Source organism: Erithacus rubecula (genome assembly GCF_903797595.1).
Source record: "Erithacus rubecula genome assembly, chromosome: 4".
Taxonomy (NCBI): Eukaryota; Metazoa; Chordata; class Aves; order Passeriformes; family Muscicapidae; genus Erithacus; species Erithacus rubecula.
In genome coordinates, this window is record NC_136686.1 from 46,310,637 (window position 1) to 46,336,694 (window position 26,058).

The 26,058-nt window shown below is 38.4% G+C and overlaps 1 protein-coding gene across 2 annotated transcripts in view; it reads right to left on the reverse strand.

Moving 5' to 3' along the window:
- The window catches only part of CTTNBP2 (cortactin binding protein 2), a 74,916-nt gene extending 55,765 nt beyond the window's left edge, over positions 1 to 19,151 (reverse strand). For both annotated transcript variants that reach the window (XM_079304574.1, XM_079304575.1), the window contains exons 1-2: positions 18,925 to 19,151; positions 7,484 to 7,591 (exon numbers count right to left, since the gene is read on the reverse strand). In XM_079304574.1, the coding sequence (XP_079160700.1) occupies positions 7,484 to 7,591; positions 18,925 to 18,993 (177 nt within the window). In that variant the 5' untranslated portion in view covers positions 18,994 to 19,151. The remainder of the gene's footprint in view (positions 1 to 7,483; positions 7,592 to 18,924) is intronic.
- Between the last annotated feature and the right edge of the window lie 6,907 nt (positions 19,152 to 26,058).

The following is a 26,058-nucleotide window of genomic DNA, read 5'->3' on the forward strand; positions in this document are numbered from 1 at the left end:
TATGTTGGATTATGCAGAAAGACGAAACAAGGGTAGGAGAAATCAAGTGAGAAAGGCAAAGCAATTATCCAAATGAAAAATCAACAGAATACTTTCAGGTAAATTGGTAGTATCATGCCTGTCGATGATAAAGATATTCAGATTTTATATGAAAAACAAAAGGAGACATGATCAGTTTAACACTCATTGCTGGAATGAAGAGTGAAAAGGTTGTTTGCAATGCATGGCTGTAGAGTTTTCATACTAGCAAACAAGCCTCATAGTTCATACTTGTGTTCTCCAGTTTTAGGAGAGCCTGGAATAAAGGTATTCACCTGACTAGTGACACTTAAGCTTAGTGAAGCAACACATATATTGGACTGGTGTGATATGGTCTAGGAAAAGTTTCACATTGTTCAGTGCTTAATGTCCCCTTTGGTAAACAGCAAATACCACTAGAAATGACATAACATGACTGAAAACTTATTATGTCAACAAATTCTAGAAGTTACTCTTATATGTGTCAAAATAGCAGGATCACTCAGATCATCAGAGTTAATTAGTACAGGCATTGCTGCTGCCACAAGCCAAACATCTTTTGGAAAAAGTGAGACTTGGTTCCATTCGTAATAAAGTGTACACTTACAATTACTAAAAAAAAAAAAAATGAGTATAAGAAAAGTAAATACAATGCAATATAAACTAACAGAATATACAAATCATGATCAAAGAAGGGCAAATCAAAATCTGAACATTAATGCTGTAATAAACGACATCTTCTCAGTTAGTTTCAAAGAGCAAGCACTCTAAAACTTGAAATGAACAGACATAGAAACTATTTCAAACTAAATAATATAAAAAAATTCATTTACTAACTTGTCTGAGGTTTATTGCTATTCTATAACTTCCCTGAAATAATTTTTAAATAGCTGGCAATAGTGAAATACTAGTTGTTGACTGACCTGTCCATAAAAGTACACCAAACTCTTACTAGGAAAGTAAAAATTCTAAGTATAACCAGACACATTGGACAGGTAAAGACAAACTATATTTAAGAGAAAAGAAAATGTATACACAAACATCCTTAAATTAAATAAATCAAAAGTAGTGATCAGATGAGCAATGACATAATGTGCAGAGATAAGCAAGGATGAGCTAATAATCTGCAGATTACTATTTCCCAAAAATTTAGTAAAAATTAATTTTCATGCAAAGAAATAGCAATATGCAAAAATGGCAACGCAAATAAGGCATTATCTGACTTCTATTTCATGGTTCACTTCTGCCACCAAGACTAAGAACTGCCATCATACTGTTTACAACAATAATCTTCTGTTACACACTGTTTAACATCTTCTGCTCCTCCTCCTACAAAGTCTTCATTTTTCCTGGCTACAAGATACCTGGCTACAAAACAGCCTGCCTTACTGGCTGCCAAAAACATCCAAAGCCATCTTCTATGTGGTCTTAATCCATTCTAGATTCAGAGGATTCATACATACAGGACGAATCTGAATTCACATTTCAGAACAATTACTGCAGGTAAGGAACTATAATTTATAGTATGTGTAGCTCCCTTTGACAGATTACACTTCATATATTTGTAGCTTTTCTCCCTATCAGTCAATTTGAGAACAACTAAATTACAAGGATTCATTCCCTTTTTCCTGATAACTCCCAGATTTCTTCCCTTCTAACCCCTAAATTAATTCTAGAAGTCCTAAATCTTACAGTATAATTCTTGCTGACTTTGTGCAGTAGTTCAGGATTAAAAAAAAAATATTTATACACAATCAACAGTTATTGTATTGGTAATAACTCTATTTTAATGTGTAACTTTTAGAGTACAGGCAAAACCAAGTGTCACTCCATGACAGGATGCAAAAGACAACAAATAACATTAAAAGGATATAGAAACTCTAACTAAAAATCAAATTTTTTAAACTCAAAATCTCAGTCTACAGTAGGCAAAAGTCTGTCTTGGCCAACTGAAGGAAGCCCTTTAGCTAGACAGAACTCACTGGTGAGCAGACAGGTCAAAGCAGACAAGCATAGCTGGCAAGTATCTAGAGCTCTCCTTGCAATTATATTTTTTCCCAAAGAACAGCCTATTCATTATCAAAAATACAGAACTGAGCATGAAAGGCCACACATTTTGCAAAGAAATTCCAGTATTATTCCCAATTACCCTACAAAAATCTAACATAATTACACAGTATAATATTTTGATAAACTATGATAGACTCAGGGTGCCTTAAATATTGTTTGATCTATACATATGCTTACTGAATTGTAAACATTGTACATAAAAAAAAATATATATATAGCCAGTTATCACCAAAACAGTTCATGTTTCCAATAAGATTAAACTATACCTTTCAGTGTTTAATCATTGTGGTCAAAATGTAAAGCCAAGTTTACTAATAAAAGTCTTCCACAATGCAGAGCTCAGAACTTAAGCTTAAGCAAAAAATGCAATCCATCCTTTGGGAAGGAAAAGACTCCATGTCCCTATGGTCCTGCTTTTTGGAAGAAGGTCTTACTCAGGGCTAGTGCTGCCAGTTCAGCTGACACAGTCCAAGTGCAGTTTGTGAGGCAAATCAAAGCAAAGTTAGGTGGAGACAATGGGGACAGTTTCTTCAAAAGCATGTTCTTAATCAGAATGCTGAGGTAGGTTCACTCAAGCAGTTATTCCCACACACTTACAACAGATATGTAAAAAGGGGCCTTGAACATTATGAGCTTCAGTATCTTATAAGATACCCATAACTTCTGAAACAATCTCATCATTTTAAAACAACTGAGCCTCCTTTGATCTTCCCTTTGGGAAGACTTGTGTTAAAATACTGAATTTCTTATGCTATTGAATACTGATATCCCAGTAATTCTGAAATGATTAATAGGAGAGTTGTAACCTGAAAACAGGCATTCAACATACTATGCATTAGGTATGTCAAAGAAACATTGTGCAAATCTACACAGTAATCACTATACTCTCTTAAAAGATGTTTATCCTTAATTTAAGTCTTACATTTTCAGATTGCAAGATTTTAAAATAAAACTAGTAGAATGGGTTACTAAACTTGAATGTATGAGGTATTGTTATAGGATGCATTAATTTCTGCCCTTTGACCTATCTATTTAATTACATTAATATTTGGACCTTCATTACAGAATTCTTCAGGAACTCATATTTTTGCTAGGGCAAGTCACAAATTATCTTATATGGATTTCTACTTGGACATAATACAGAAACTGATTCATTTGTAGCTCCATTGATTAAGCTGCACACCTGTCAAAATGCTTAGATCCAGGGAGATAAAATTCAGGCAGAACTGGCTTCTACAGCAGAGATTTTTTTTTTTTATTCTTATATTTTCATAAATTTAGATGGTCTAACTCACATTCTCTGAGCAGTTAAATTAGCAAAGTCTGACTTTCCCTAACTCTGTACTCTACAAGTCCCTATACAGTGCCCAAAAAAGGACAGCACAGATCTCTGCCTTCCCTTCAACTAAAGCCATAACAACCATATGAATTTTCTTACTCAGCTGCCTGGTTTTATGGCACTACCTATTTTTGAAATGCTTGGCATTTCATCAGATTTTGTAGAAACTGGGTGAAAGATTAAACAGATGTGTACAAACACATACATAGAAAACAATCTTTCATGTCTTAGGAAGTTACAGTAAAAATTAAATCCAGTAGGGCTTTCCAACACTGAAAAACACCTACAGAAAAACCAAGTTCAGGTTGCCATTCATATATTGTCTTCCTGAGTCAGCCAGCACATATAAAGAATCTGTTGATTTGGAGCTCACTTAAGCTCAGAGAAAGCTCATTGATATTGGAGTCAACTTCAATTAATCAAAAATATATCCACTGTCGGTATTGGTAGTTCTTTCAGACTTTTTTTTTTTTTTTTAATTCATTAGCAATTTTTCTCAATGGCCAAATAAAGTTTTCTAAAACCATGCAGTGAGGTATATTAAAAAATCTAGTATGTAAGAATTTGTATTTTTTTGTTCACATTAAATAATGTATACCATAAAAGCAAGCATGCATTTTCAATTGACCATTTACTATTTAATGAAATCTATATAAGCAAATAAACATATTTTTACAATAAACAGAAATCTCAACTGAACGAGGCTTTAAAATTTTACATGGAAAAAAAAGCTACAAATTATTTAACTTTATAAGATAATTACCTCAAAAAGCAGTATTTAGTATTTACAATTCTATTCTTGATAGCTATTACTAACACATCAGTTCCTCATGTGAGGGTCAATGCACTTGAAAAAAATCTGTAGAAAATAAACAGCCACAACAAACACTTTTTGTCTGGAGAAAAAATAGCAACAAATGAATGCTGTACTTGAGACCACAGCTGTGGGAGGCCAGACCTGTGCTTTGATTATATGGCCACACTACTTCTACATTAGGAATAAATTATCCCCCTATAACAAGCAGATAGTTTATTTGGATAATTGAGACAGATGAAGGCAGCAGCTATAGTTAAATCTCCCTCCATTTGTATCTATATGGACTCTCAATAGCAATTATTCAGCAAGTTATTTCTCATCAATGAAATAATTTTCATGATTTAAATGTTAATCTGAATCTAATTTTAGTTGCAGCACAACCATGACCATGAAGCTACTAAAATACAGAAATTACAGATTCAAAAAAAGAGAAATCACTTGGGATAGTAGTTATACAAGATCAGAGCACTAATGAGAAAGATTTACACAAAGATCCTTTGAGGTAAATCTTGATGCTCTTCTCCACAGTAAATTGACTTATGACTTGGAGAACAAACCTGGATATTTGACTCTAAGCATTATGGAGGTCTACTTTTCCAAATCTGATGGTTTGCACAGGGCTGAGCTTGTCCAGCAACTTAAATTGCTGTGATTGATAATTACCGTAATTATTTAAATAGTGCATATTATATTGCAGAAATGTGGAAGTAAATAGATGACATCTGCATATTTTCTACAAATTTCGTCTTGAAGTTTTGGTTTCATTTCAAAAGCAGTCTTCAAGGTATCTAAAATATGTATAATATCCAATGGAAACTCTACATCACAAGACCAAAAAAGGCACAATAAAAAGCAGTAATTATATGCGACACTAAGTTTGATTCTAATTTATCGTGTGGCACAAATTCCATTACCTTGATAAAGATCAACACTTTACTAATTCATCTTCCCTGCCCATCCCAGCCCCCTGGATGACCATTTAATTTAACAAGATTTTTTCACATCAACTTGAACTGCTGGCCTTTCACTTAAGAGGAAAGGAAAGATACACATTTTCTAGTACATTGTTGGAAATTATCAGGGTTTGACCTATCATAGAAACTGGGCCTTGGAACAGCCCTGAACTACTAGTAGCATTACAGAAACCCTATAACAAGCCAACTCCCCCAATACACAAAAACACACTCAGAAACTTTTCCTAATTTTGAAACACACCATCATCTCTTTTTGAGATGTTAAAATGAAAATAATTTCTTTCTTGTTTTAAGGATATGCAAAGTATGTATGCCTGTCTGTTGCAGCAAATCAAAGTACCAAATCTGACACAATTCCACTGAAATTCTCTTGTTATACACTTTTATATTTGGATAGCTATTTATTTATTTTTGTGTGCTGCTTGAAGAATCCAGCTGCTAACACTGCTGAATTGTGGCTTCCCATCTAATAAGCCACAAAATCCAGAAGTATCATCCTACAACCTATCAGCCTACAGTTCTTCAGCAGGTATGGCTTCCAAGTTTCCCAGTACTAGTACAGCTAACCAGGCAAGCTGCCAGGAAGATTTGAGTTACAGAGTTTGTTTAGAGAAACTAGATATTGAGATGCAGGAGAAAAATACCCAAAAAACAAGCAAATAAAAATATCCACCCCTCGCAACTTTCAACATTTAAATACCTTAATGAAATTGAGCTACTTTTTATATTTATCTGTGTTAATCATCAAAACCCACTGTATACATACTACCCATTTCAGCAGGTGCATTGAATTTGATATAGACTCTTTTCTTCTGGGACTGCACTACACTGAATATTTAATGTTTACCATCATTAAATTCTTACTGAATTTTTAGTTTTGTTGCCTTTCCCCCCCATTTTTTTCAATTTCAGCATACACACTTTTTTACATGTAATGTAGTAGCTCTGAACATTTACTAGAAAAAATTGAATTAATATTCTATTTGCATTCCTTCAAAGTTAGAAGAGTCAAAAAAGAGATTCTGGACGTGCTGAGCACACTATTTTCACTTTTACAAAACTTTAACTGGCAGACAGGGAAAATACAATTCCCAGTCCAGGAAAATGAGCCATGAAATTGTGAATCAGCTAGATGAAATGGCAGTACATTTCAACATATGCACATAACTGAAGGCCAAACACAAAATAACTTCAAAGTGCAGTAATACTCAGGAAAAATATTGCCCCTAGAGTCTTATTGTCATTACAAAACGAAAATTACATTTTACAAGAGAGATTTATACCTGTAAAGCCTTCAGTTACTAATTCACATACATTAATGACAGCTACTTTAAAGCTCCATTTGCAACAGGTGATCTGAAACCATCACAAAACAACTTAAAACTGAATAAAAATGCATTTACAATTGTTACTGTGACATTTCAAGTGGAAAATGTTACCACATTACTTGATAATCATTATACATACTACTAAAAATTAGCACTAGATGTATTTTATTACATTAAGGTTTTGCTTTAGGATACTTTCAACACCTTCAATAGCACAATTCCCCTTATTCAACCAGGAAGTTATAAATATTTTAAATCATAGAATACTGTTCTTCCCCATCATAAAAAATCATATTTTAATTAGTTTTGTTTGTACATTTCCAATCAACTAACTTGCCTTTCAGACTGCAATTTTCTGAAGCAGAAAACTAACCTTCACATTGCTAACAGTAAAAACCTAACAAAATACTTGCAAGTGCTATTAAAATCATGTATCTCATATTTTTTTATTTTAAAAAGGCAAAAAAACCAAAAAAGCCAGAAAAATATTTCTTTAAGTGGATACGACCACCAGATTTTTGTCCCTTCTTCCATCTCTCTGAAAATAAAAGCACTGAATAAAGTGTATGACTGAATATAGACCATTAGAGCAAATTACAAATGGACTGAATTTTTCTTTAAAGTTATTTCTTCCTTTCACAAATAATAGACTTTAGAATATAAAAGAATTTAAACAGGAAGCAATTTTACAGGGTTTTTTTTTCACTTATTTCTTTGAAATTTTGTTGGTGATTTAGACAAAAATTACAGGGAATTACCAAATGGCTACAACTAAACAAGAACATATTTCGTGATTACTTAGACTTAGTCAACCTAAAACTCTAAAAATCACAATTTACTCTTCCACTAACAATATTCTGCATACAATATTAAGGAAGTGGCAAAAGAGGATTTAAAAAGAAGCCAAAAAGCAAATCACAACAACTGAGTAACTTACCCTCAATGCTTCGATCACAAGGTCTCGTGCTTCTAGTTCTCCTTCCATGACACTCAAAAGCATTCGCAGTTCTGGCTTGCTCAGGTTATCCACATCAAACTCTCTTGTCTGTAAGAAACAAAACACTGATGAACACACCGACTACAAGAGTTACTGTAATTCTGAAACACGGATGTGTCAGCATCGTCTATAGCTGTCAAGAGCTGGTGTCTTTATTTGTACTATATAAAGTCAAAATTAATAGCAAATAGTCTGATTATTTTTATTTAAAGTGAAGAAATTAAAGCCCTCCCATATTATATTGTTTTGAATTGCTGCAAGGGATCAGTCCCGCCAAGTGTTGTGAACTATAAAGGTGAAACAGTGAAGCAGCTAACTTTGTGACTTTGTTCCCTTGTGCAGCTTCACCGAGGCAGAAACAATTCAACAGATGTGAAACAGCAATACAGGGAGGAAAGCAAGAGAGAGGAAAGGATCTTAACCATGGCACACCTAAGGCACCTGTGCAAACAGCTACCAAGTTGCCACCACACACTGGACTGAATGTGAACTTTTGAAGAACAATTTGTGAAAAGACATGGAATCTTAGGTGTTTGCTTTATTTGCAGCCTCATTTGTTTGGCTGGAGGGCACAGATTCAAGAGGCACTAACAAACAGCTCATAGCAACAGTATCTTTCCACTCCACAGTTACTAAGAACAGTGTAGGCCTGACTGCCACGCTGAGCGAGACAGGAGAATGAGTGTTTAGTGATGAATAAAATCAGTGAGCACATACTCAGTGTACACTGGGAGTATCAGCATGGCTTCTGAAAAACCAAATCCACCTCACAAACTGCTACAGCTCTGTAACAATGTCAACAGACACATGGTAAAGTGGATCCACTTGACACTAATGTATTTGAATTTTCCAGAAGTTTTGGACAAGGTTCTGCATGCCATATGATACAGAAATTCCTATCCAAAATTATAGTAATAATAAACACTTCCTGCATAGGAAACAAACATCATGGGTAACTACCACTCTCCAAATGGAAACAGGTAAGCAGGGGGCACCTCTGGGACCAGCCTTATTAAAGTTCTTCATCAATAACCTGGAAAAAGGATAGAGAAAGGGCAGAGACAGCTATTTCATGAGGAAGCTGACACATAATTCTTCACTTACAGGTGATCAACCTCCTTTTACTGCTATATAAACCCCTGGTAAACCCACATCTCAAGTACTGCATAAAGTCTTCATCTAAAAAGTACATAATTGGCTAGCTAAAAGAATGAAAAGGAGTAAGTACTATATAAGGAAACACTAACAGAAAGTCCTCATTTTGGATGTGTGGTGAGGGAAACATTCTAATATTCACAAAATCACAAAGGTGGATAAGATTAATACAAATCTGTTGTTCACCATCCACAACACTAATACAAGTAGGCACTTAAAGAATTTAGAAGGGAATTACTTTCAGGGAGAGAAAACAGTTTTTATTCCATGTGCTAGATGCAGCTGCCCAAATTGATTTTCAATATGCTATTATACCCTGTAAGGTAAACACTAAACTCCCAGCTATGATGAGCTAGATGTGTTTACTAGAAAGTCCTGCAAAGCAAACACACATCTATGCTCAGTATGAAGTAATCTGTTGCCAATTTAGGTGAGTGATGTATCTGGATATGCTGTCTATTTCCCCCAAAGCACATAAAATCTAAACATTCAGCTACTCAGGAGCTTAACTTCAGTACAGAAAAAATCCAATAAAAATTAAGGCAAGTACCATTTATACTTTTTAAAGGCTAGAGGATGGCAGAACAGTTGTTCCTCCCTCAGGCTAGAAGGCCATAGATCTAAAATACCCAAAAGTCTGTGTCTGTGTTAGTATTACTGTGTTACACTTCTACTTTGCAGTTAAAACACACAGAGGTGCCCAAATAACTAGTGAGAACTCTGTGCCAGAACTTCAGCTATTTACATTCAATATATGTTGGATGATAAATGAGCTTCCTTATTTAGGTGAGTAACATGGAAGACGAGACCAATCACTCTAACCAGAACTTTAGCCTGAACAACAGTTATCCTCTATTTTTGCTGCCTGGGTCAACTAATCCTCTAATCCAAAAAACAGCTCTTGCTCTCCATGCCAATGAATCAAGAGAAACACCAGGTTTCTCTGAGGGCTTTTTTCCAATATCTGCTGCAGCAGCCCCTTGCAGTGCTCCTCACAATTCTACATAATGCTCACTGATCTAAGGACACATACAAAATGAAAAGTCACTAAACTTATACAGCTCCTCATATAATCTAGTGTCAGTAGAGTAGATTTTACCTTACAAGCTGCAGCAGTTTTCACTCTTGACACTTCTAATTACTAATTTTAATTCATTCAGATACAAGAACCCACTTATCCACCATCCCTCTTCTGTGAGCCACACCACAAGGTAATACCTCAAAGATATGAATTGGTTTCTTCACATAATTTTTTTTTTATAACAGAGAATAAAGCCTCCATTTTTCAGAAGGAAAACTAATGCAGGGATTTTTTTTACTCCAAAAATAGAAAGCAAGTAGTATGAAACATAACATTCGGTAACAGTCTTTAAAGTTGCCATTCAATGGTTTATCCACAACATTATCTTCCCATTCTAAAATATGCTTATCTCTCCTAACAGGAAAAAAAAAAAAAAAAAAAAAAAAAGAAAAGGAAAAAAAGGCACTCAAGGTGTCAAGGTGTCTGATAATGGTCAAAGTTAAGAGGGGCATCCACAAAAGTACAGTACATATGAAATGTGATCCTACTGTTTTGCCCATGTCAGTCAATTCAGTCTGTCAGGAGGTGTAACACAAGGCAGATCTTTTTCAAAAACTGTCCATCAGAGATGAAACGCCTAGTATCTGGACTCTTTCCTGAGACATAAATGAAAACATTCTTCCATTCTTAATAAACCATAAACATTCTTCAATATATGTGATGCAGTGATGAGATTTTTTAACTAAGCATCTGGTTAAGGAATTGCCTAAATTTTGTTCAAGTGTACATCTTGAACTAGAACATAAGAAAAGACAGCAAAACCTAGCAGTTAAGTGTGTTCTCTGGTAATTTATGGTTAGATAAAAATAAACACAAAGAAACTTTAACAGAAAGATATTCCAACAAGATATTCAAATTAGTTTTTACATTTTTAAAAACATGCAAACTAGCAAAACATGTCCAAACAATTCTAGCATATGAGGCTAAAAACCCTCTTACGAGCATCCTGTCTCCAAAAGCAGCCAATAAGGGATGCCTTGAAATAACGACTAGAACAAAACAAGCTCATAATGATACTTCCCAGAAATACTCTCCCAACCTCCAGCAATTTTCAGCTTGTTCACCTTCTAAGCCAGAAACTGTCATTTTGTATGTAGCAGCCCTCAGCTGACATATCTGTTGTGAACCTGCCCCCTTGCCTTTTGAATCTTTATGTAATTTCAGCATCCACAGCATTCTATAGCACAACTATGCATTTTGTGTAGAATCACCAACTTTGTTGTCTGATCCATTCTCATTTTAAAGTATGAAACTGTCCACAATCAATCAGAAGAGACACATGAATAGAAAAAGTACCTTTTAGGATGAAAGAGAATACCATCATTTTTCTGGTCTTGTTTATGAATTATTTGATGCTCACTGAGGCCTTTTTCCCCCCAACTTAGTCTGACAAATTCTGAAATTGGAATGACTACTTTTTTCCAGTACTTTAATGTCATCTTCAACTTGTTCACAATGGATAAGCAACATTGAATCCATTCACACAGCATAAGAGGGTGCACAGTAGTCACTGAAGATGCTATCACATCTTCTCCCCATATGAATCTCTGATTCAGCACTCACAGAGCTGCAACACAGCCTACCCTAACTGGACCAAAATACATAGTGTAATCATCTGAAATATTCTCAAGCACAGCTGTAAAAATGTCTTAAAGATTTGAACAGATAAAGCATATGATGAAATAAAACTATCCTCCCTCTTAAACACTCTGTGACATCTTCTGGGGATCAAGATGTCAGTCACGGCAGGCTTGCCCCAAGTTCTTATTCAGATGGAGCACTGTTTGGCCAAGTTATAGAAAAAACTGGGGGTTAGATCTAGAAAAGTAATCTTCCTAACATCTTCTAGTGGAGCAGTAAGTCTTAGATCTCCAGAAAATAAAGACTGCATTAGTAGCTCATGGCTTATGTGTCATCTGGGGTTTTGTTAGAATACCTGTAGTGGAGTGCCAAGTTGTAAAAATTTAACTATCAACATAACAACTATGCAACCAAGTCAGCCATTGTATTGGTTTTATAATAGAGATTTGGGAATATGTTTCCCTAGAAGATACTTGGTGTATACAACCAAAAAAACACAAGAGAACTTTTTCCTCTACCTCTTTCAGATTTTAAAATGTCTGGTTTATTTGATCTAAAAGAATAAAGTCCCTGAAAAACACTACTTCAGTTCTCTGTGTCTCTAAAATGCCACATTATTTTTCCAGATCAGTTTTTTAAGAGGTATATGTTGCCTGGCAGCAAGTACACTGACAATAGACCAAACTGCTAATTAGCTAAAACTCATCCAACTACCTGCATGTGCATCACAAAAAAAACCATACAAAATGATACCAGCATTGCTAAAGACTAAAATAAGCTCTGCCAAGCCAAAAGGAAGAAAAATCCATCAATTCTCAACAAGAGAGGATTACTCAGAACAGCAGTGATCAAACTGGAGAGGCATTTTCCAGCCTCCATTGCCTTTGGAAAAGAGGAGTCTTTCCCACATGCAAAGCAATTTAGAGTAGAAATGGTAAAAGCCTTTACAGTTAATATTGTGAGATGTTGATAGTACCAATGGTTTGGTATTGCTGACAAAGCCCAGTGGATAGTACTGGAAACCTCAAGAACTAAAAGTGCTTTTCCTTGTGCTATCACAGCAATTGTTAAAAACTCTGCTGCCCTCAGCAGATGCTGGAAGAGATAGGTAAAGTATAAAAACCACAACTTTGTACTTTCCCTAAACATAACACAGGCAAAGTAACAAGTTAGCTGTGAATTAATCATAAATGACCACAGGAAACAAGCTCCTTCTTGCTCAGAAAGCTTTCTAAAAGATGGAGCTGGGTAGCAACCCAGGACTTGGGAAAGAAACCTGTGGAGCATAATTGAGGGCTGGAAGGGTGGGAATGGAGTGGGGAGAAGTATAAAAATGATGCATAAAAAGACACAAGGAAAAGCTGTCAAAAGTAAAAAAAAAAAAAAAAAAAAATTAAAAAAAAAAATTTCAGAAGAGAAGGGAAAGGTACATGTCTACATTTATTACATGTTTTAGCTTGAGTTCTCACCAATACACCGCAGAATCCTATTGAGGATTCACAAATCAGACTTCCCAGATAAGGTTCTAAAAATTAAAAAGATTACTTATTAGGCTATACAAAATAAATTGTATGTTTCTAGTACATTGATGGTCTCTCATCTGCCAGATCCATGAAACAACTGCACCAGAGAAACACAACCATGATTTGTATGTTTCACAACACCAAGTACGTGTCCCAGGTACATGTCATCTGATCAAGTATAAATAACTATTTTCACTAATTCTCTTTAGCTTCCTATAGAAAACTACTTAGTATTAACTGAAATGTCCCAGGAATCAGAGATAGCTTTTCTGGGACAGAATTAACACAGAATTTAGGAAAATCATCTATGCCAACTGGCCTAAAGGCAGAAGTCCAGCTGGGATACCCCGGAGTACCACATCTGGGCCACCAAGGAGAAAACCTAAAGGTGTGTGCTTTGTATGTATGTAAGTGAGGTACCTAATGCAAGCTATGCAAGCCAGGTACCCTATATCCCTTTATTTTCAATGGAGAACTAATCAGCTCAGTCAAACAAACACTATTCAGCTAACCACCATCAGAACTATTTACTCATGGCTCCACTGACTATAATAGGATATTAAATATTGTGCATACACATGGACACCTAAATTTAAGTGTCTTGAACCCCGTTCAAACCTCTACCCATACCTTCAAGAGCCAGCTGCCCAAGTCACTTCACTCAAAAACAGTGAACCTAAAACAGGTTATTCCTTCTAGCCACTTACTTCACCCCACCAACTATAAAAGGATGTGGATATGTGGTCAAATGAATCATAGCCCTTTTATAATAAAGCAAACTGCAAACAGAGAGACTGCTAAAAGAAGTGGTTGTAACATCCACATAGTATTCACAAATACTTCAGGGAAAACCACAGTTTATTGCTTTGCCTGTGGAAGGCCTGTTCTTTAGTCTGAAACTAGGGTAAGAATCTGTGATCCCATGCTTCACCAGAAATTATCTGATGCAAAAATACATGCCCATTTTTCACCACATCCAAGACAAACTTCAGAAGATATAACCTTTAGGAATGTTCTTAGTAACAGAAACAGGAATGAAAGCTGAGAAATATCTTTCAAAGAAAAGCAATGTAATTGAATTTGCTCCCCAACTAATATGGAATTTTTTGCTGAAGAGAATATCATCTGATGCTAACATCCAAGACTCATAAAATTTCATAGTCATACCTAAGGGATCATGAGGGTACTATATATGCATTTAATTATAACATCCATTAGCTCAATGACTTTTATTGGATTATTCACCACAAGAAGTTAACCCACTTATTCTGCCCTCCTCAAGCACACCACCCCAGCTTTCTGGGTTTTTCAGAAAGTTTTCTTTAAATGGTGTGAGGAAGGTTTTGGTTAGCTATTGTGGGCTCTCTTGGCCTCAGCTAACAGTAAAACTTTTAACAGTTTCAACATTAACCATAAATAAATCTCAGAGCTGGGAAATTTGTATTGGAAACAACAACAAAAAAACCCTGAACAACCAGCCCCCAACCCCTCCAAAATTACTAAGACCTTTACACACACCCAGATATTGTCAGAGCTGCTAAAACATTTCTGCAATCTGTTAAAAGCCACAAAAATATTTTATCATTTTTTAGTACAGTGCAAGTTAGGCTTCTAAATATATTGAGGCCCCCAAATCTGTCATCATGTTTAAATTCTTACATTTAATGGTCAATTTCTGTTCAGCAAGTTGCTTTCAAATACGTCACTTCTAAGGTAAATATTATATGATTACGTACAGGTACACACTGTTGAAGCTCTGTTTTCCAGAATTTTACACCTTACTTTGTGCTATAAGAGAAACAAAACACAAGGCCCAGGAAAGTTTTAACTTATATATAATTTGTACATACCAGTACATGTTCCCTAAGCCTACTTGACAGCTTCTGGTTTACATGTTCAAGGATTATACAGGTGTTTTAAATTAATTGTTCCTTTCTTCAGTAGGAGTAGGTGCACAACCAGACTGCCAACTGCTGTCTTCCTGAGATTTTTCCTTCCTGTCCCAATTTCCATCTCTATTCCTACCCTGGTATATCCCCTCTGAGGCCAAAGCAATGCTTACACAAATAAAGACAATGCAGTTGGGGAAAACAACAGAACTTACTGTATCCATCAGCTTTACACCTCCCATGTCACTTTCACATACCTGACTCAGAATTTTCACCTCTGCACTTCACCTCTAATGACAGTCCACATTTGAAATAGAAAGAAAATTGACAAAGTGGACTGCATTCAGTGGCTTTCTTTTCTCATCCTCAAAAGATCTTCACAACACAAGAAGAGAGGATGTGCTGCAGGTTGTGGAGTACAAGACAGAAAAGGTAGTGCTGTAGTTTGGAGAAGGGAAAGGAGAGGAAGAAAGGAGGTTTGAAATGTCACTGCAAGATGGATCAAGATCAATCTCTCACCAGAAAGAAGCAGGAGAACAAGAACAGACAGAACTGTGCTGTCTCTGCATGTCACCTACAGGCTGAAACACAATGGCATCACACATCTGACTAGAAGAATATAACTTCTCTGAATGATAATGCTACACTGAAAACTTGTATTCAGATGAAAACAAAGTTGCTAAGGGTCCTTTTGTAAGTGACCATTTCCTTGGATGTAATCTCTTGTAAGAGATATAGTTTTTGCTTTTCAGGGCTATGTTCTCATTTTCTGCTACTTGCACTAATTTTCAGATAAGACTCTTTCCAACTGATCTAAATCAGACTATATAATTGATATGATTAATCCATAATTTAGCATTTCACTATATTGACCAGAATGGCAGTTCTACTATGAATATTCTTGCAGATCAATTGACTGTGAATACACCAGCTAGGTATAAAATACCCCACAATGTCCCCACAAAGTATGATGGAATTTCCCTCCGTTTATATGTATTTTTTTTAGTCTTGATAGTTTTTCCATGTAGTGCAGCTTTTTTGTACTGTTACATGGCACACAGCAATCCAGAGTGATCCTCTGGGTAGGCACACATGCTCAATGCAATTTTGTAGCAACATCCTTACTCACTTTAGTGGAGTTGAGATTCCTCTCTATCAATATCTGCTATATGTACAGCTTTACAGACGCAGAAGGCACTGTCTTTGAGGGGAAAATAACATTTATACTTTCGATCACTGGTCAAGCAAAATCAAACCCAAAATTTTACTGAATAATTTCAACAGACTTCATGTTTGATATAAAGGCTTTTCATAGGCTTTGTTAAATCTATACTGAATTTAAAGTGTGTGACAAGCCAACTCTCTGCACGGCAGGCTGATGTTCAATGTTTCAACAAAAAGACTGTCAAAATGGATTATTTCTTGCTATTATATAATCATTATTGGTAGACATCAGGCAGATGGAAGTCATTTAGAGATGTTTTAAAACACACACATATGTTTTCTCTCAATTCTAGTCCAAGTTGCACCAACACAATTTCAGTGACTTCAGTCAATCATGTTGAGCAGGTATGGAAAAGGACCAGAACCACTCCCCTGTCATTTTTCCCTGCCATCCTTACCACCATGAAAAGACCAGTATTTTGTGGGAAAGAAGGGATGGGTTCATCAGATGCTGTGCTTTATCCAAGGAAACTCAGAATAACGAGATTATCAGCTTTGTTCCTAAATGTAACACACTGTAGAACAGTCTAGGCTTTTCACTGAAAGTCCCTGGTGAGTGTAAGAAGAGAAATACTTCCCTTTCTACAGTGCTTCTAAAAAGAGCAGAAAAAGTCTTTATTTTCCAGTGATGTTATTGATAGTGTATCAAGACACAAGAACAGTATTAAGGATCAAGAAAACCTACTGTACTGTCCTGGGTCACACACCTTCTATTTATAGCATAAAACCTACACATTAACACATTACTAATACAAATAGTGTTCTCACAGCTTTTTTTTTCTGCACCATTTTGGTGATCAGGATTCTGAGAAATAATAAAACAAATTAAACAAAACTAGAACCCCCAAAAAACCTAACCTAAAGCTGTACTGAAAACAATATGTTTTTTGTTATAAATTGAAGTTTAGAGTGACTCAAAATATATTAATCTGAATGATTATGGTCACCCAAAATGTAAGCAAGATGATCCAATTCATAATTCTGTATCTCCAGATTAGAAACAGAAAATAAAAGCTACTCATACTAACCCTTCAAATGAATTATTTAAGTATCATAAACTTATTTTTAAAAATAATATTTACTTTGCATAGAGGTTTTCTTTTTATTTTCCTGTACAAGAGATAAAATTAATCAACAATAAGATGTTTATATTGGTAAGAAACATAACATAAAAGGAAAATAATGACTGAAGGAAAATTAAAAAGGAAAGCATTAATTTAAAAACATTATTTTTTATTGCTAAAACATAGTTCTTATTTTTGCTAGGGAGAAACACACAGTTTACATCCTAGCATCTCTTCACTTTTAAAACCATATCTTAAAGTGGAGAGCTAGCCCTCCTACCTTTCACAATGAGAACACCAAATTGCACGAGTGGCTTATACTTCACTGCCTAACAGTGCAGTATTGAAGTGCTACTTGATTAAAGGCTACTTGTTTGATATTTTAAAACTGAAAATTACGGCAGTATTAATACAAATATAGTAAAGAATTTACTATAAATCATTTTGATCAAAGCCTGGGCTTTAAAGTATTTAGGCTTGCTTCTATTAATTCTTTCCTTAATATTCATTTATGCCATGGTTGTATCGTTGTTTTAAAAGACAGTGATGTTATAAATATGCACTGCGTAAGGTTTGCTTTTTTAAAGGAAAGCTGAATTTGCACAACGCTGCAGATTTTAAGACACACAAAGACAATTATGCATACATTGGAACAAGGTTTCAGATAAGAACTAGTGCCTGTTTGGAAGTAAACAAGACAATAAAAAATAAAATAACCTAAATTTCAGAGAAACTAGTGCCCCTTCCTTCGGGAGTCATCGCCTTCAGGAACGACCCCAGCCAGAACGGGCACACCGCGGTTTTAGTGCCCTGAACTTCGCATGTGGCTACGAGCCCGACTCCGGACCCGCGGCTGCCGGCCGGGCGGGGACCGGGGCTGCTGGCCCCGGGAAGCCCCCAGGCAGGCTGGACACGCCAGGTCTGGGATGCACCGGGAGAGCCGCAGGGCTGGCGGAGATCTGCCAGAGCCCGGGCGAGGAGCCGCGGCCCAGCCGAGGCGCAGACCGCCCGGGAAGACGAGCCCTGCAGCCTTGCCTGGGGCGGTGCGGAGCAGGAGAGGAGCCAGCCTGGCCCAGGGGAGCGCAGCCTCCCCGACACCGCGCTAACCATCGGCTGGCACCGCACCGCATCCCCCCGCCTCACCCGCCCGCAGACAGGACACGCCGGCAGGGAGCGGGTTCTGCTCGGCTTTTGAGGGTATTTTAAGCGGGGAGCCAGATCCTGCCCCTGGGCGCGGGCGCCGGGAGCCGAGACGCCTCCACACACCCGGCCCTCGGGACGGGACTTGGGGCGGGGGAAAGGACGGTGCCTCTGCCCCGAAAACGCCCCACGAGAGGCAGCCGAAAGCCAAGAGCCTTGCGGGCCTGGCAAAGGGTTGAAGAGCAACATTTCCTCCGCCCCGGTCTGACAGGTCCCGCCGCCCCAGCCGCTGTCAGCACCTCAGCCCTCCAGGAAAGCGGGGCGCAGCCCCCTCGCTGTGCGAAGCAGCGGGGAAAAGGGGGTGTGGGTGCGGGAGAGGCGAGACGGGAGCGGAGCCCCTCCGTGCCCCTCACGGGCGCCGCACGCCGCTCCCCGCGCCAGAGCAGCGGGAAGGAACAATGGGGCGAGAACCCGCGGCCCCCCGCCGAGGGAAGAGGGAGAGCCGCAGGGACAGGACCCGCGTCTCTCCCTGCTCTCGGCCGGGCGGGACGGGGCTCGGCGGCGGCGGCTCCCACAGCGAGCCCCGTCCCGCCCCGGGGGAGAAGGAGGGCGGAGGGACGGAGCGGAGCCCGGAGACCTGCCTCCACCGCTCCGTCCCGACCCCATGGGGGAACCCTCCTCGCTGCCGCTGGGTCGCATCCCCCTCTCCCGCCAGGCCGATTACCGCTGCCGTGGCCGCCGAGTCCTCCCGCCCGCCGCAGCCGGGCTCGCCGCTCGCTCCCTCCGTCGCCATCTTCCCGCTGTATGGGCTCCGGCGCGGAGCGCGGTGCGGAGCCGAGTGGCGGAGCCGCCGCCAGGCGCTTAACCCGCTCCCCGCCGACAGCGATCTCGCCGGCAGCGGGGGCGCTTAACCCCTGCGGCGCCGCGCAGGCGGGGCTGCCGAGCCGAGCCGAGCCGCCCTCCGCGCCGGCACAGGCGAGCGACTCCCGCCGCCGGGCGGTCGGGCTTCCCCTCCCACCCGCTCCCCGTCTCCATACGGCGGCCCGGAGACGGGCGGAGGGGGAGCGGGACTCGCCGCGGGCGTCCGGCGCGCAATGGTGGCGGAGGGGAGTGTCCCCGCTACCGCGCTACCCGGGCCCCACGCACGCATCGCTCTCCTCCCTACCACCCCCGTGCTTTAGCAGCAGGAGAAGGAAAGGAAAGGTTGTGGATGGGACGAAAAAATATCGAGTTCAAGTGGGTTGGATTACCTGATCCGTGAGACCTTTAAACCAACTGAAGTATTTGAGGGAAGGGCAGCTGTGCGTCTTCTTGCTGGGGGTGCTGACTACAGGAGTCACCTCTCCCTCCCTCTCTCCTGTGGACTGGTTTGGGGAAACATTCTGCTGCCAGACATTGCTTGACTGGCTTATTTTCAAGGCATGTTTTCAGAGCCTGTGTGAGTGTGGACACGCAGCCAGGCCCAGTGTTCTGGCACCTCTCCGACCCAGTGCTGGAGTCCATCCTGACCTGGGGCTGCCCTTTGCCATTCCAGGTGGGTGCTGAAGCCAAATCCTGCTCAGGATTCCTTCCAGAGGAAGGTTTTGGCAGCTGAGATGAACCCACTACCACAAAGGCTCAATGTTCACCACCCAGGAGCACTCCACACTGCCCCTCTCCAAGGGACGTTCCTCTCCATTAAGCTTCATCCCCGGCAATGGGAACCTACACCAAAACCAAATCTAAATGTACTGCTAATATATAACCAAGTTATCTATTATAAGCTGAATTTGCAACACTGTTTACTCTGCAGCCATACAGAACTTCCACCGACAGCAGGCTTGAGCCTTGCCAGGCTTCTGCTTCCACAGGGCTGCCTCAAATCCGCTAACTAAATCCCTTGACACCAGGACCAGAAATGGGAAGATGCCTTGATCAAAGGCAGCAAATGTTCTTCTTAGCATGCCGTACTTAAAGATGGAAGTAAACCTAGCCAGGAACTTTTCCCCCTTTACATTACCAGAAGGGGAACGGTGATTAGTAGAATAAACCCCAATGATAAGGTAAATGCAAACTGAAAAGAGCAAGAAGCAGGCAGTGTATAGGATCCATTACAGGGCACATAAAATCCAGTTAAACAGATGTTTTCTGGTTTGGGGTTTGTTTTTCTTTCTCCTGAGAAATGAGCTTTCCTCCTACTTAAGTTTTATAATTTTTATACCTATAGTGTGCTCACATCCTTTCTACCACTGAAGCTAAGAAACTACATTGATGACACATAGCCTAAAACAGCTTGTTTTTCTCAGTTCTCTGCACTCTAATACCATTTAACTTGTTTAGGAAAAATTGTTGCTTGCCTTCTTTATTGACAGCAAAGTAACATACATTACTCATAATTATTATTTCTATAGATTTGGAAGAGTATTTGGTGCTTTGCCTTCAAGAAACACAACATAAGTGATTTGTTTCCTATGAACTCTGTCATACTCCTCTCTAAAATGGATTAAAATACTGAAATTTTAAAAATTGCTTGAGAATATCTTTTCTCTTACTGATTCCTATCTACCATTATTATTGCCAATATTTTCCTTTGGTGTTAGAATTATCTGCTGTCCCTCACAGTTAGTTATGTGTCTGTCTGAGTTGGTGCAAAGCATGAACACAACATATTGTGTAAATATGGTTTTTTAATGCCATATATGTCAGAGCAATGATGCAGCAAAGACTGCACCATTTATCTCTTGCTCCACAGAGATTATAAACTGGTTTAGCTGATATTTTATCAATTACCAAGTGTACATTTATCAAAATAACAATGAATATTATATTAGTCATAGCTTGCCATTTCAGACTTGAGAACTGATCTCTCTTTCCTCATCTGAAGATAAATTTAGAATGATTTCTGAGAGAGATGGGAGTGCTCAATCTCAGCCAGCAAAAAATTAATAGAATAGATGGACCAGAAACACTTCAGTTAAAAGCCTACCTCCAGATAACAAATATCCAGCATATTATCCAAGTTCTGGAAGCAGTTTGATCTGCTGTTATGGTCAAAAAGATGACAGACACGCTTTTGAAGGAGTGATCTATATTTCTTCTTTATGTCATGAAATGAATCGTCACAACATTTTGAAAATATTCCTGGTGTTTGTAATTGTATGAGACTACACTGCATATTTGTATTTCTTCACTCTTTCCCTAATGGCAGCAACAAGGCTTATGGCTGGCACGAGAGCACTGAAATCCAAATTAGATATTGCCAGTTGCTACTGGGAGTAGATTCTCGTGCTGCACAGCAACCACTGCGTCATCAGTGATGGTGGTATGGTCCAAATGTCCTTGGGGTTTTGCTGCATGAAGAACGCCTTCACACTGGGGATCATCTTCAAAGTAGAAGGTGGTTTTTTCCTTGTGTTCCTACTGCATCACTGGACAAAGCCTTAGTTATTCTCTGGTTATATGTCTTATCCTACTGACATCCTCTCTCAGCACTGGCTCTAAACCCACAGTAATACAGATCTGAATCTGCAGCATTATGAATGACTTCAAAGTGAGGGGCAGCACGGCTTCGTGACTGCTGCCATAGTGCACAGACATCTCTATGCCTTCATTATACAGGGCAAAACAGCTCTTTAATGCATGTCTAAGTCAGAGTCCTTCTAAATTCTAAATAAATTGCTTTTGCTTTTACAGACAATTTTATCACTACAGTAAAGCAAAGAAGTTGCTTCTCTCAGAGGAAGGTGCTCACTGCTTTACTATTAGCATGCAGCTGGGAAACCGAATGCAATTAACTATTTTTCTGCAGTTCCAGTTTTATTTAGTCTGAATAACATAAAGAAAACCCCAAGCCTAGGAGCAGGCCTTAAGTGTATTTTTTTCCTATGATTAGAGAACTGGCACAAAGCAGTGGAATGTGTCCACACCTTACAGGATGCAGCTGCTGAACTGAATGGTGCTTATTCCCTCCATTAGCACACAACTGCAGTGACAGAAAATGCCTCCCTTGGTTTTATATGGACAGGGAAGCAAATTGTGTATCTCAAGTGTACAATGTATTGTGGCTTTCCTGCCTTGCAACTAACCATTTGCATGGCAAAACAAACAAACAAACAAGTGTAAAATAGTATTTTATTTGCCTTTAAAAACAAGCAAACAAAAAGCCTGTGTCAGAATTTAAAGTAAGGAGGAGATGTTGAAGTCCCTAAATAAATTTTTGCAGAATATTACATTTCTGAGAAAAAGAATTAATCACTGTGTCATTCAAATCTTTCCAAAGGTCATCCCAGTGACAAATTAAGACATTTCTTCTATCACCCTCATCCAGGACTGAGTCATCAAGCCAAGCCAAACAACATAATTACCTCTTCAGGAAACTTTGGTTTTGGAGACCTGTATGCAATACAGAGCACACTAATAATTCTGAACCATTGACTCGGGTTTTGTGAAGAAGGAGTTGTTTTCTCTGGAAGATAGCACACCACTGGCAGGTGAAATTCAATAGCAAAAGAGAAAATATTCTCAAGGGCATGTTGACTGTTTCTGGGGATCTTAAAGTAATTATAAAAAGAGAGGTGAAAAGGAGGCAAAGTCAAAGCATTGGGAACAAAATAGCAACTCCAATCAGCATTAAAAGAAGAAATGCTTTTATTGACCATGCAGAAGGAGCACAATGAATAACGAAAATATTGAAGTTGTTGATTTGTGAGCATAAATTCAACAGTGTTGAATATTACTATAAGCTAGTGATGTGATTCACATGACTGGAGTGTTGAAAACTGTCTATAATCTGCTTTAAAAAGGGGCAAGTGCACAAGAAAAGGGGAAAAAAAGTATCAAAACAGAATGTTCTGTGTGTCAGCATTACTGACATCTCAGGAAAGGATATTTTAATGTTTATGTGCTGTGTTTTAATGTTTAAAACATAAAATGAAGTGTTTATTCCCTACTGCAAACCTCACATCATACTAAAGAACAAAATGCAATATCCTCAAATATCTTTTACAAAGAAACAGACAGCTGCTATCACTGAGGCTTTGCTTTGAGTGACATCATTTTGCCAATACTGTAACATCCTGTAAATGTCTAAAAATTATGGGTGACAATTCAAAAAGTTAACCTTGAGCAGGAGGATTCTAAATGAGACATCTTTTTAACACAAGAAGAGGAGAAGCTTGCTCCAACTGGAATCTAAAATTTGAGTGTTTGCTCTGCCTAAGTTTGAGAAATCTGAGCTCAGAATGGAATCTGGAAACTAAAAATGGGTACAGCTTATGAATTTGAAACATTTATTTTAGACAAGACTTGAAGTCTGTGTTATGCAAAAAGATCATACATCAATCTTCTTGGAGTTGAAATACATAAGCTTTCCTATGATGGATAAAAAAACCTGATATCTCATTTGCTGTCAAGACAAAAAAAGTGTGTAGAGCTTTCTAAATAGCAGAAAGGTATAGAACAGTTAAAATTTTCAAACTGAAAATGCATGAAAATATTCAGAAAATGTAAAATCTGTATCCTATTTCTCTCTTTCATTCATTTTCTCTTACTGGTGAGTACCAGTAAGAAACATGAAGTAAATCCAGAAAAGTTTTCTAACTGAAGCAATAAATGTGCAGGAATCAAGAATTCTCAGAACCAGTTTGTCTAGGCAGGCATGATGTACTTCTACAGGCATCAGCACTTCCAAGCAAAAACCCCACATTCTTTTCCTGGACATGAGAGAAGTGCTTGCCACTGTGATCATATTGGCTGTAGTGGCAGGAGGCAGGAGAATTCATGCTGTAACTGCCAGACATGGAAGAGTCTGTTCCTTTACTGGCAGGATTTATGCAGCAATCTGCAGTGCAGGGAAGTGCACTACCTCATTTTGGAATTTAACTCTTTGCCCACGAATCACCATACCATGAAATTAAATTTTTTTCAGTGACTATTAAATCACTTTATTGCAGAATTTTTTTCTCTTTTTAAATTTTTTTCTCTTATTTTTTTCTTTTTTTTTTTTAATAATCAATTGATTGCTAAGCCTACTGTTATAGCTTTTGCTCATTTTCATTACACAAAAGGTTAATTTTGAAATTGCCTTATGTTGCTGACATCTTATGAACAAAATTGGATCACTAAATGCCCCCCTGTAGAAATTAAGCTGCACCACTGCAAAATGGACCACTGCATCCTTGAAAAGACTCACCTGGAATTAGAAGAGGCTGTCCTCCCTGCCAAACCCTACTGTTGTTCTGAGATGTCACTGAAATCTGCAAATGCAGCACCATGTAGGGGATTTCAGCACATGAAACTGCTTCAAGAGGACCTTTACTCTGTTATTGTAGAAATAAAACCACAAGGGAGGTTAATCAACTCATTGCCAAGAAGGATGAGTCTCAGGAAGGTGGTAACTACCTTAGCACTTAGAACATCTATATAGGGGCTTGGTAATGAAATGTTTTTCACATTGAAATTCTCCACTAGGGAAAAATCCCCTTGCTAATGAAGCACTCCACTAGGGAAAAATTCCCTTGCTAATGAAACAAAACTGCTTCAATAGGTTTTTAGCTCCATAACTGAACTGTAGAACCACAGCCCAGGAGAACTGGCTCCTGTGCTGATGGCACAGAATGGAAATTATTGTACTGAGGAGTTAACTCCCACCTGGAAAACAAGCTTTTGCTAGAATAAAGAAACAAATTTGTTTGCCTGTAGCAAAGTGATGCACTTACTCGCTGATGTATCCTCAATCTTTGCAATGTAACTTTATTTATACTATCAAAGTTTAAAAAAAATCTTATGAAAAGACAGGAGGTCTCTCTCTCTCTCTCTCTCTCTCTGTGTGTGTGTGTGTGTTTGTGATTGTGTTCCATAAACTGAACAAATGTGATTGTATTGCCAAGACTCATAGTGATCTGAACTAAAGGTAGGCAACTCATGTGCAACTCATGCCTGTGTTTCAAGCTTATGGGTAAACAGAAGAACTGATGAATGTTTTAATTGGGGAAAAAAAATCAGTAAAACAGATTGACTGTGAAATCATAAGTAAAAAAGGCAAAATTTAAATTCATATGGCACCCTGAATGTGTGCAAAATTAACTTATTTACATGTAAATAAGTGAAGGCAGACAGAGGAAAAGCAATGAGCAGGAGAGAGATAACCCTGACTAGTATTTCCTGTCAAGCACAAGCATCTTTCAATGTGCAACTGCACTGAAATCTTCAAGTCAGGGATTTGGGATTCAGCCTTTGCTCTAATGTTGAAATTCTGGATATCCATAAGATTGTCTTCCATTAGAATTTTGCTCAGCATGTCCCTCAATATTGAGATGTCACTCAGATTGTGTGGGATTGATCCCCAGTGTGTCATTTGCCTACCTTACCGGGAGTTAAGCAGGAAAGAAATTTATGAAATTAGTATGAACTAGCTTTGTTGCAAAAATAAAAAGAGTTTTTGGGCTTCTGAGCCTCCCAAGTTTCATCAATAGATGATGGGGACTCTCTTGCCTTCTGTGCCTTGACAATTTCCTCTGAGCTTTCAAGAGCATGAATTCAAAGCCAAAGCTGTACAGAAGATCTATTGCAGCCAGAAATCTGTATGATTATGACCTTAAAAATATCTTGGGAGGCTGAATAATCTTGCTCCAGGACAAAGGCAGGAAAAAAAAAGAAAGTCAGTGGATTTGGAGTGAGGATTATTTACATAATATTTGATCCTTGTTATTTTAAAACAGCTACAAAATATGATTCATAGAAACCTAGGATTGGATTGCCAATCAGTTAGTCTAACATCTTCCAGATTCTAGAACACATATTATACTGTCCTGTGAATAAAATTATCGCTTTACCATCAGAATTTTGCTGCACTTTCTTCCTATTCAAATAATGCTGAATG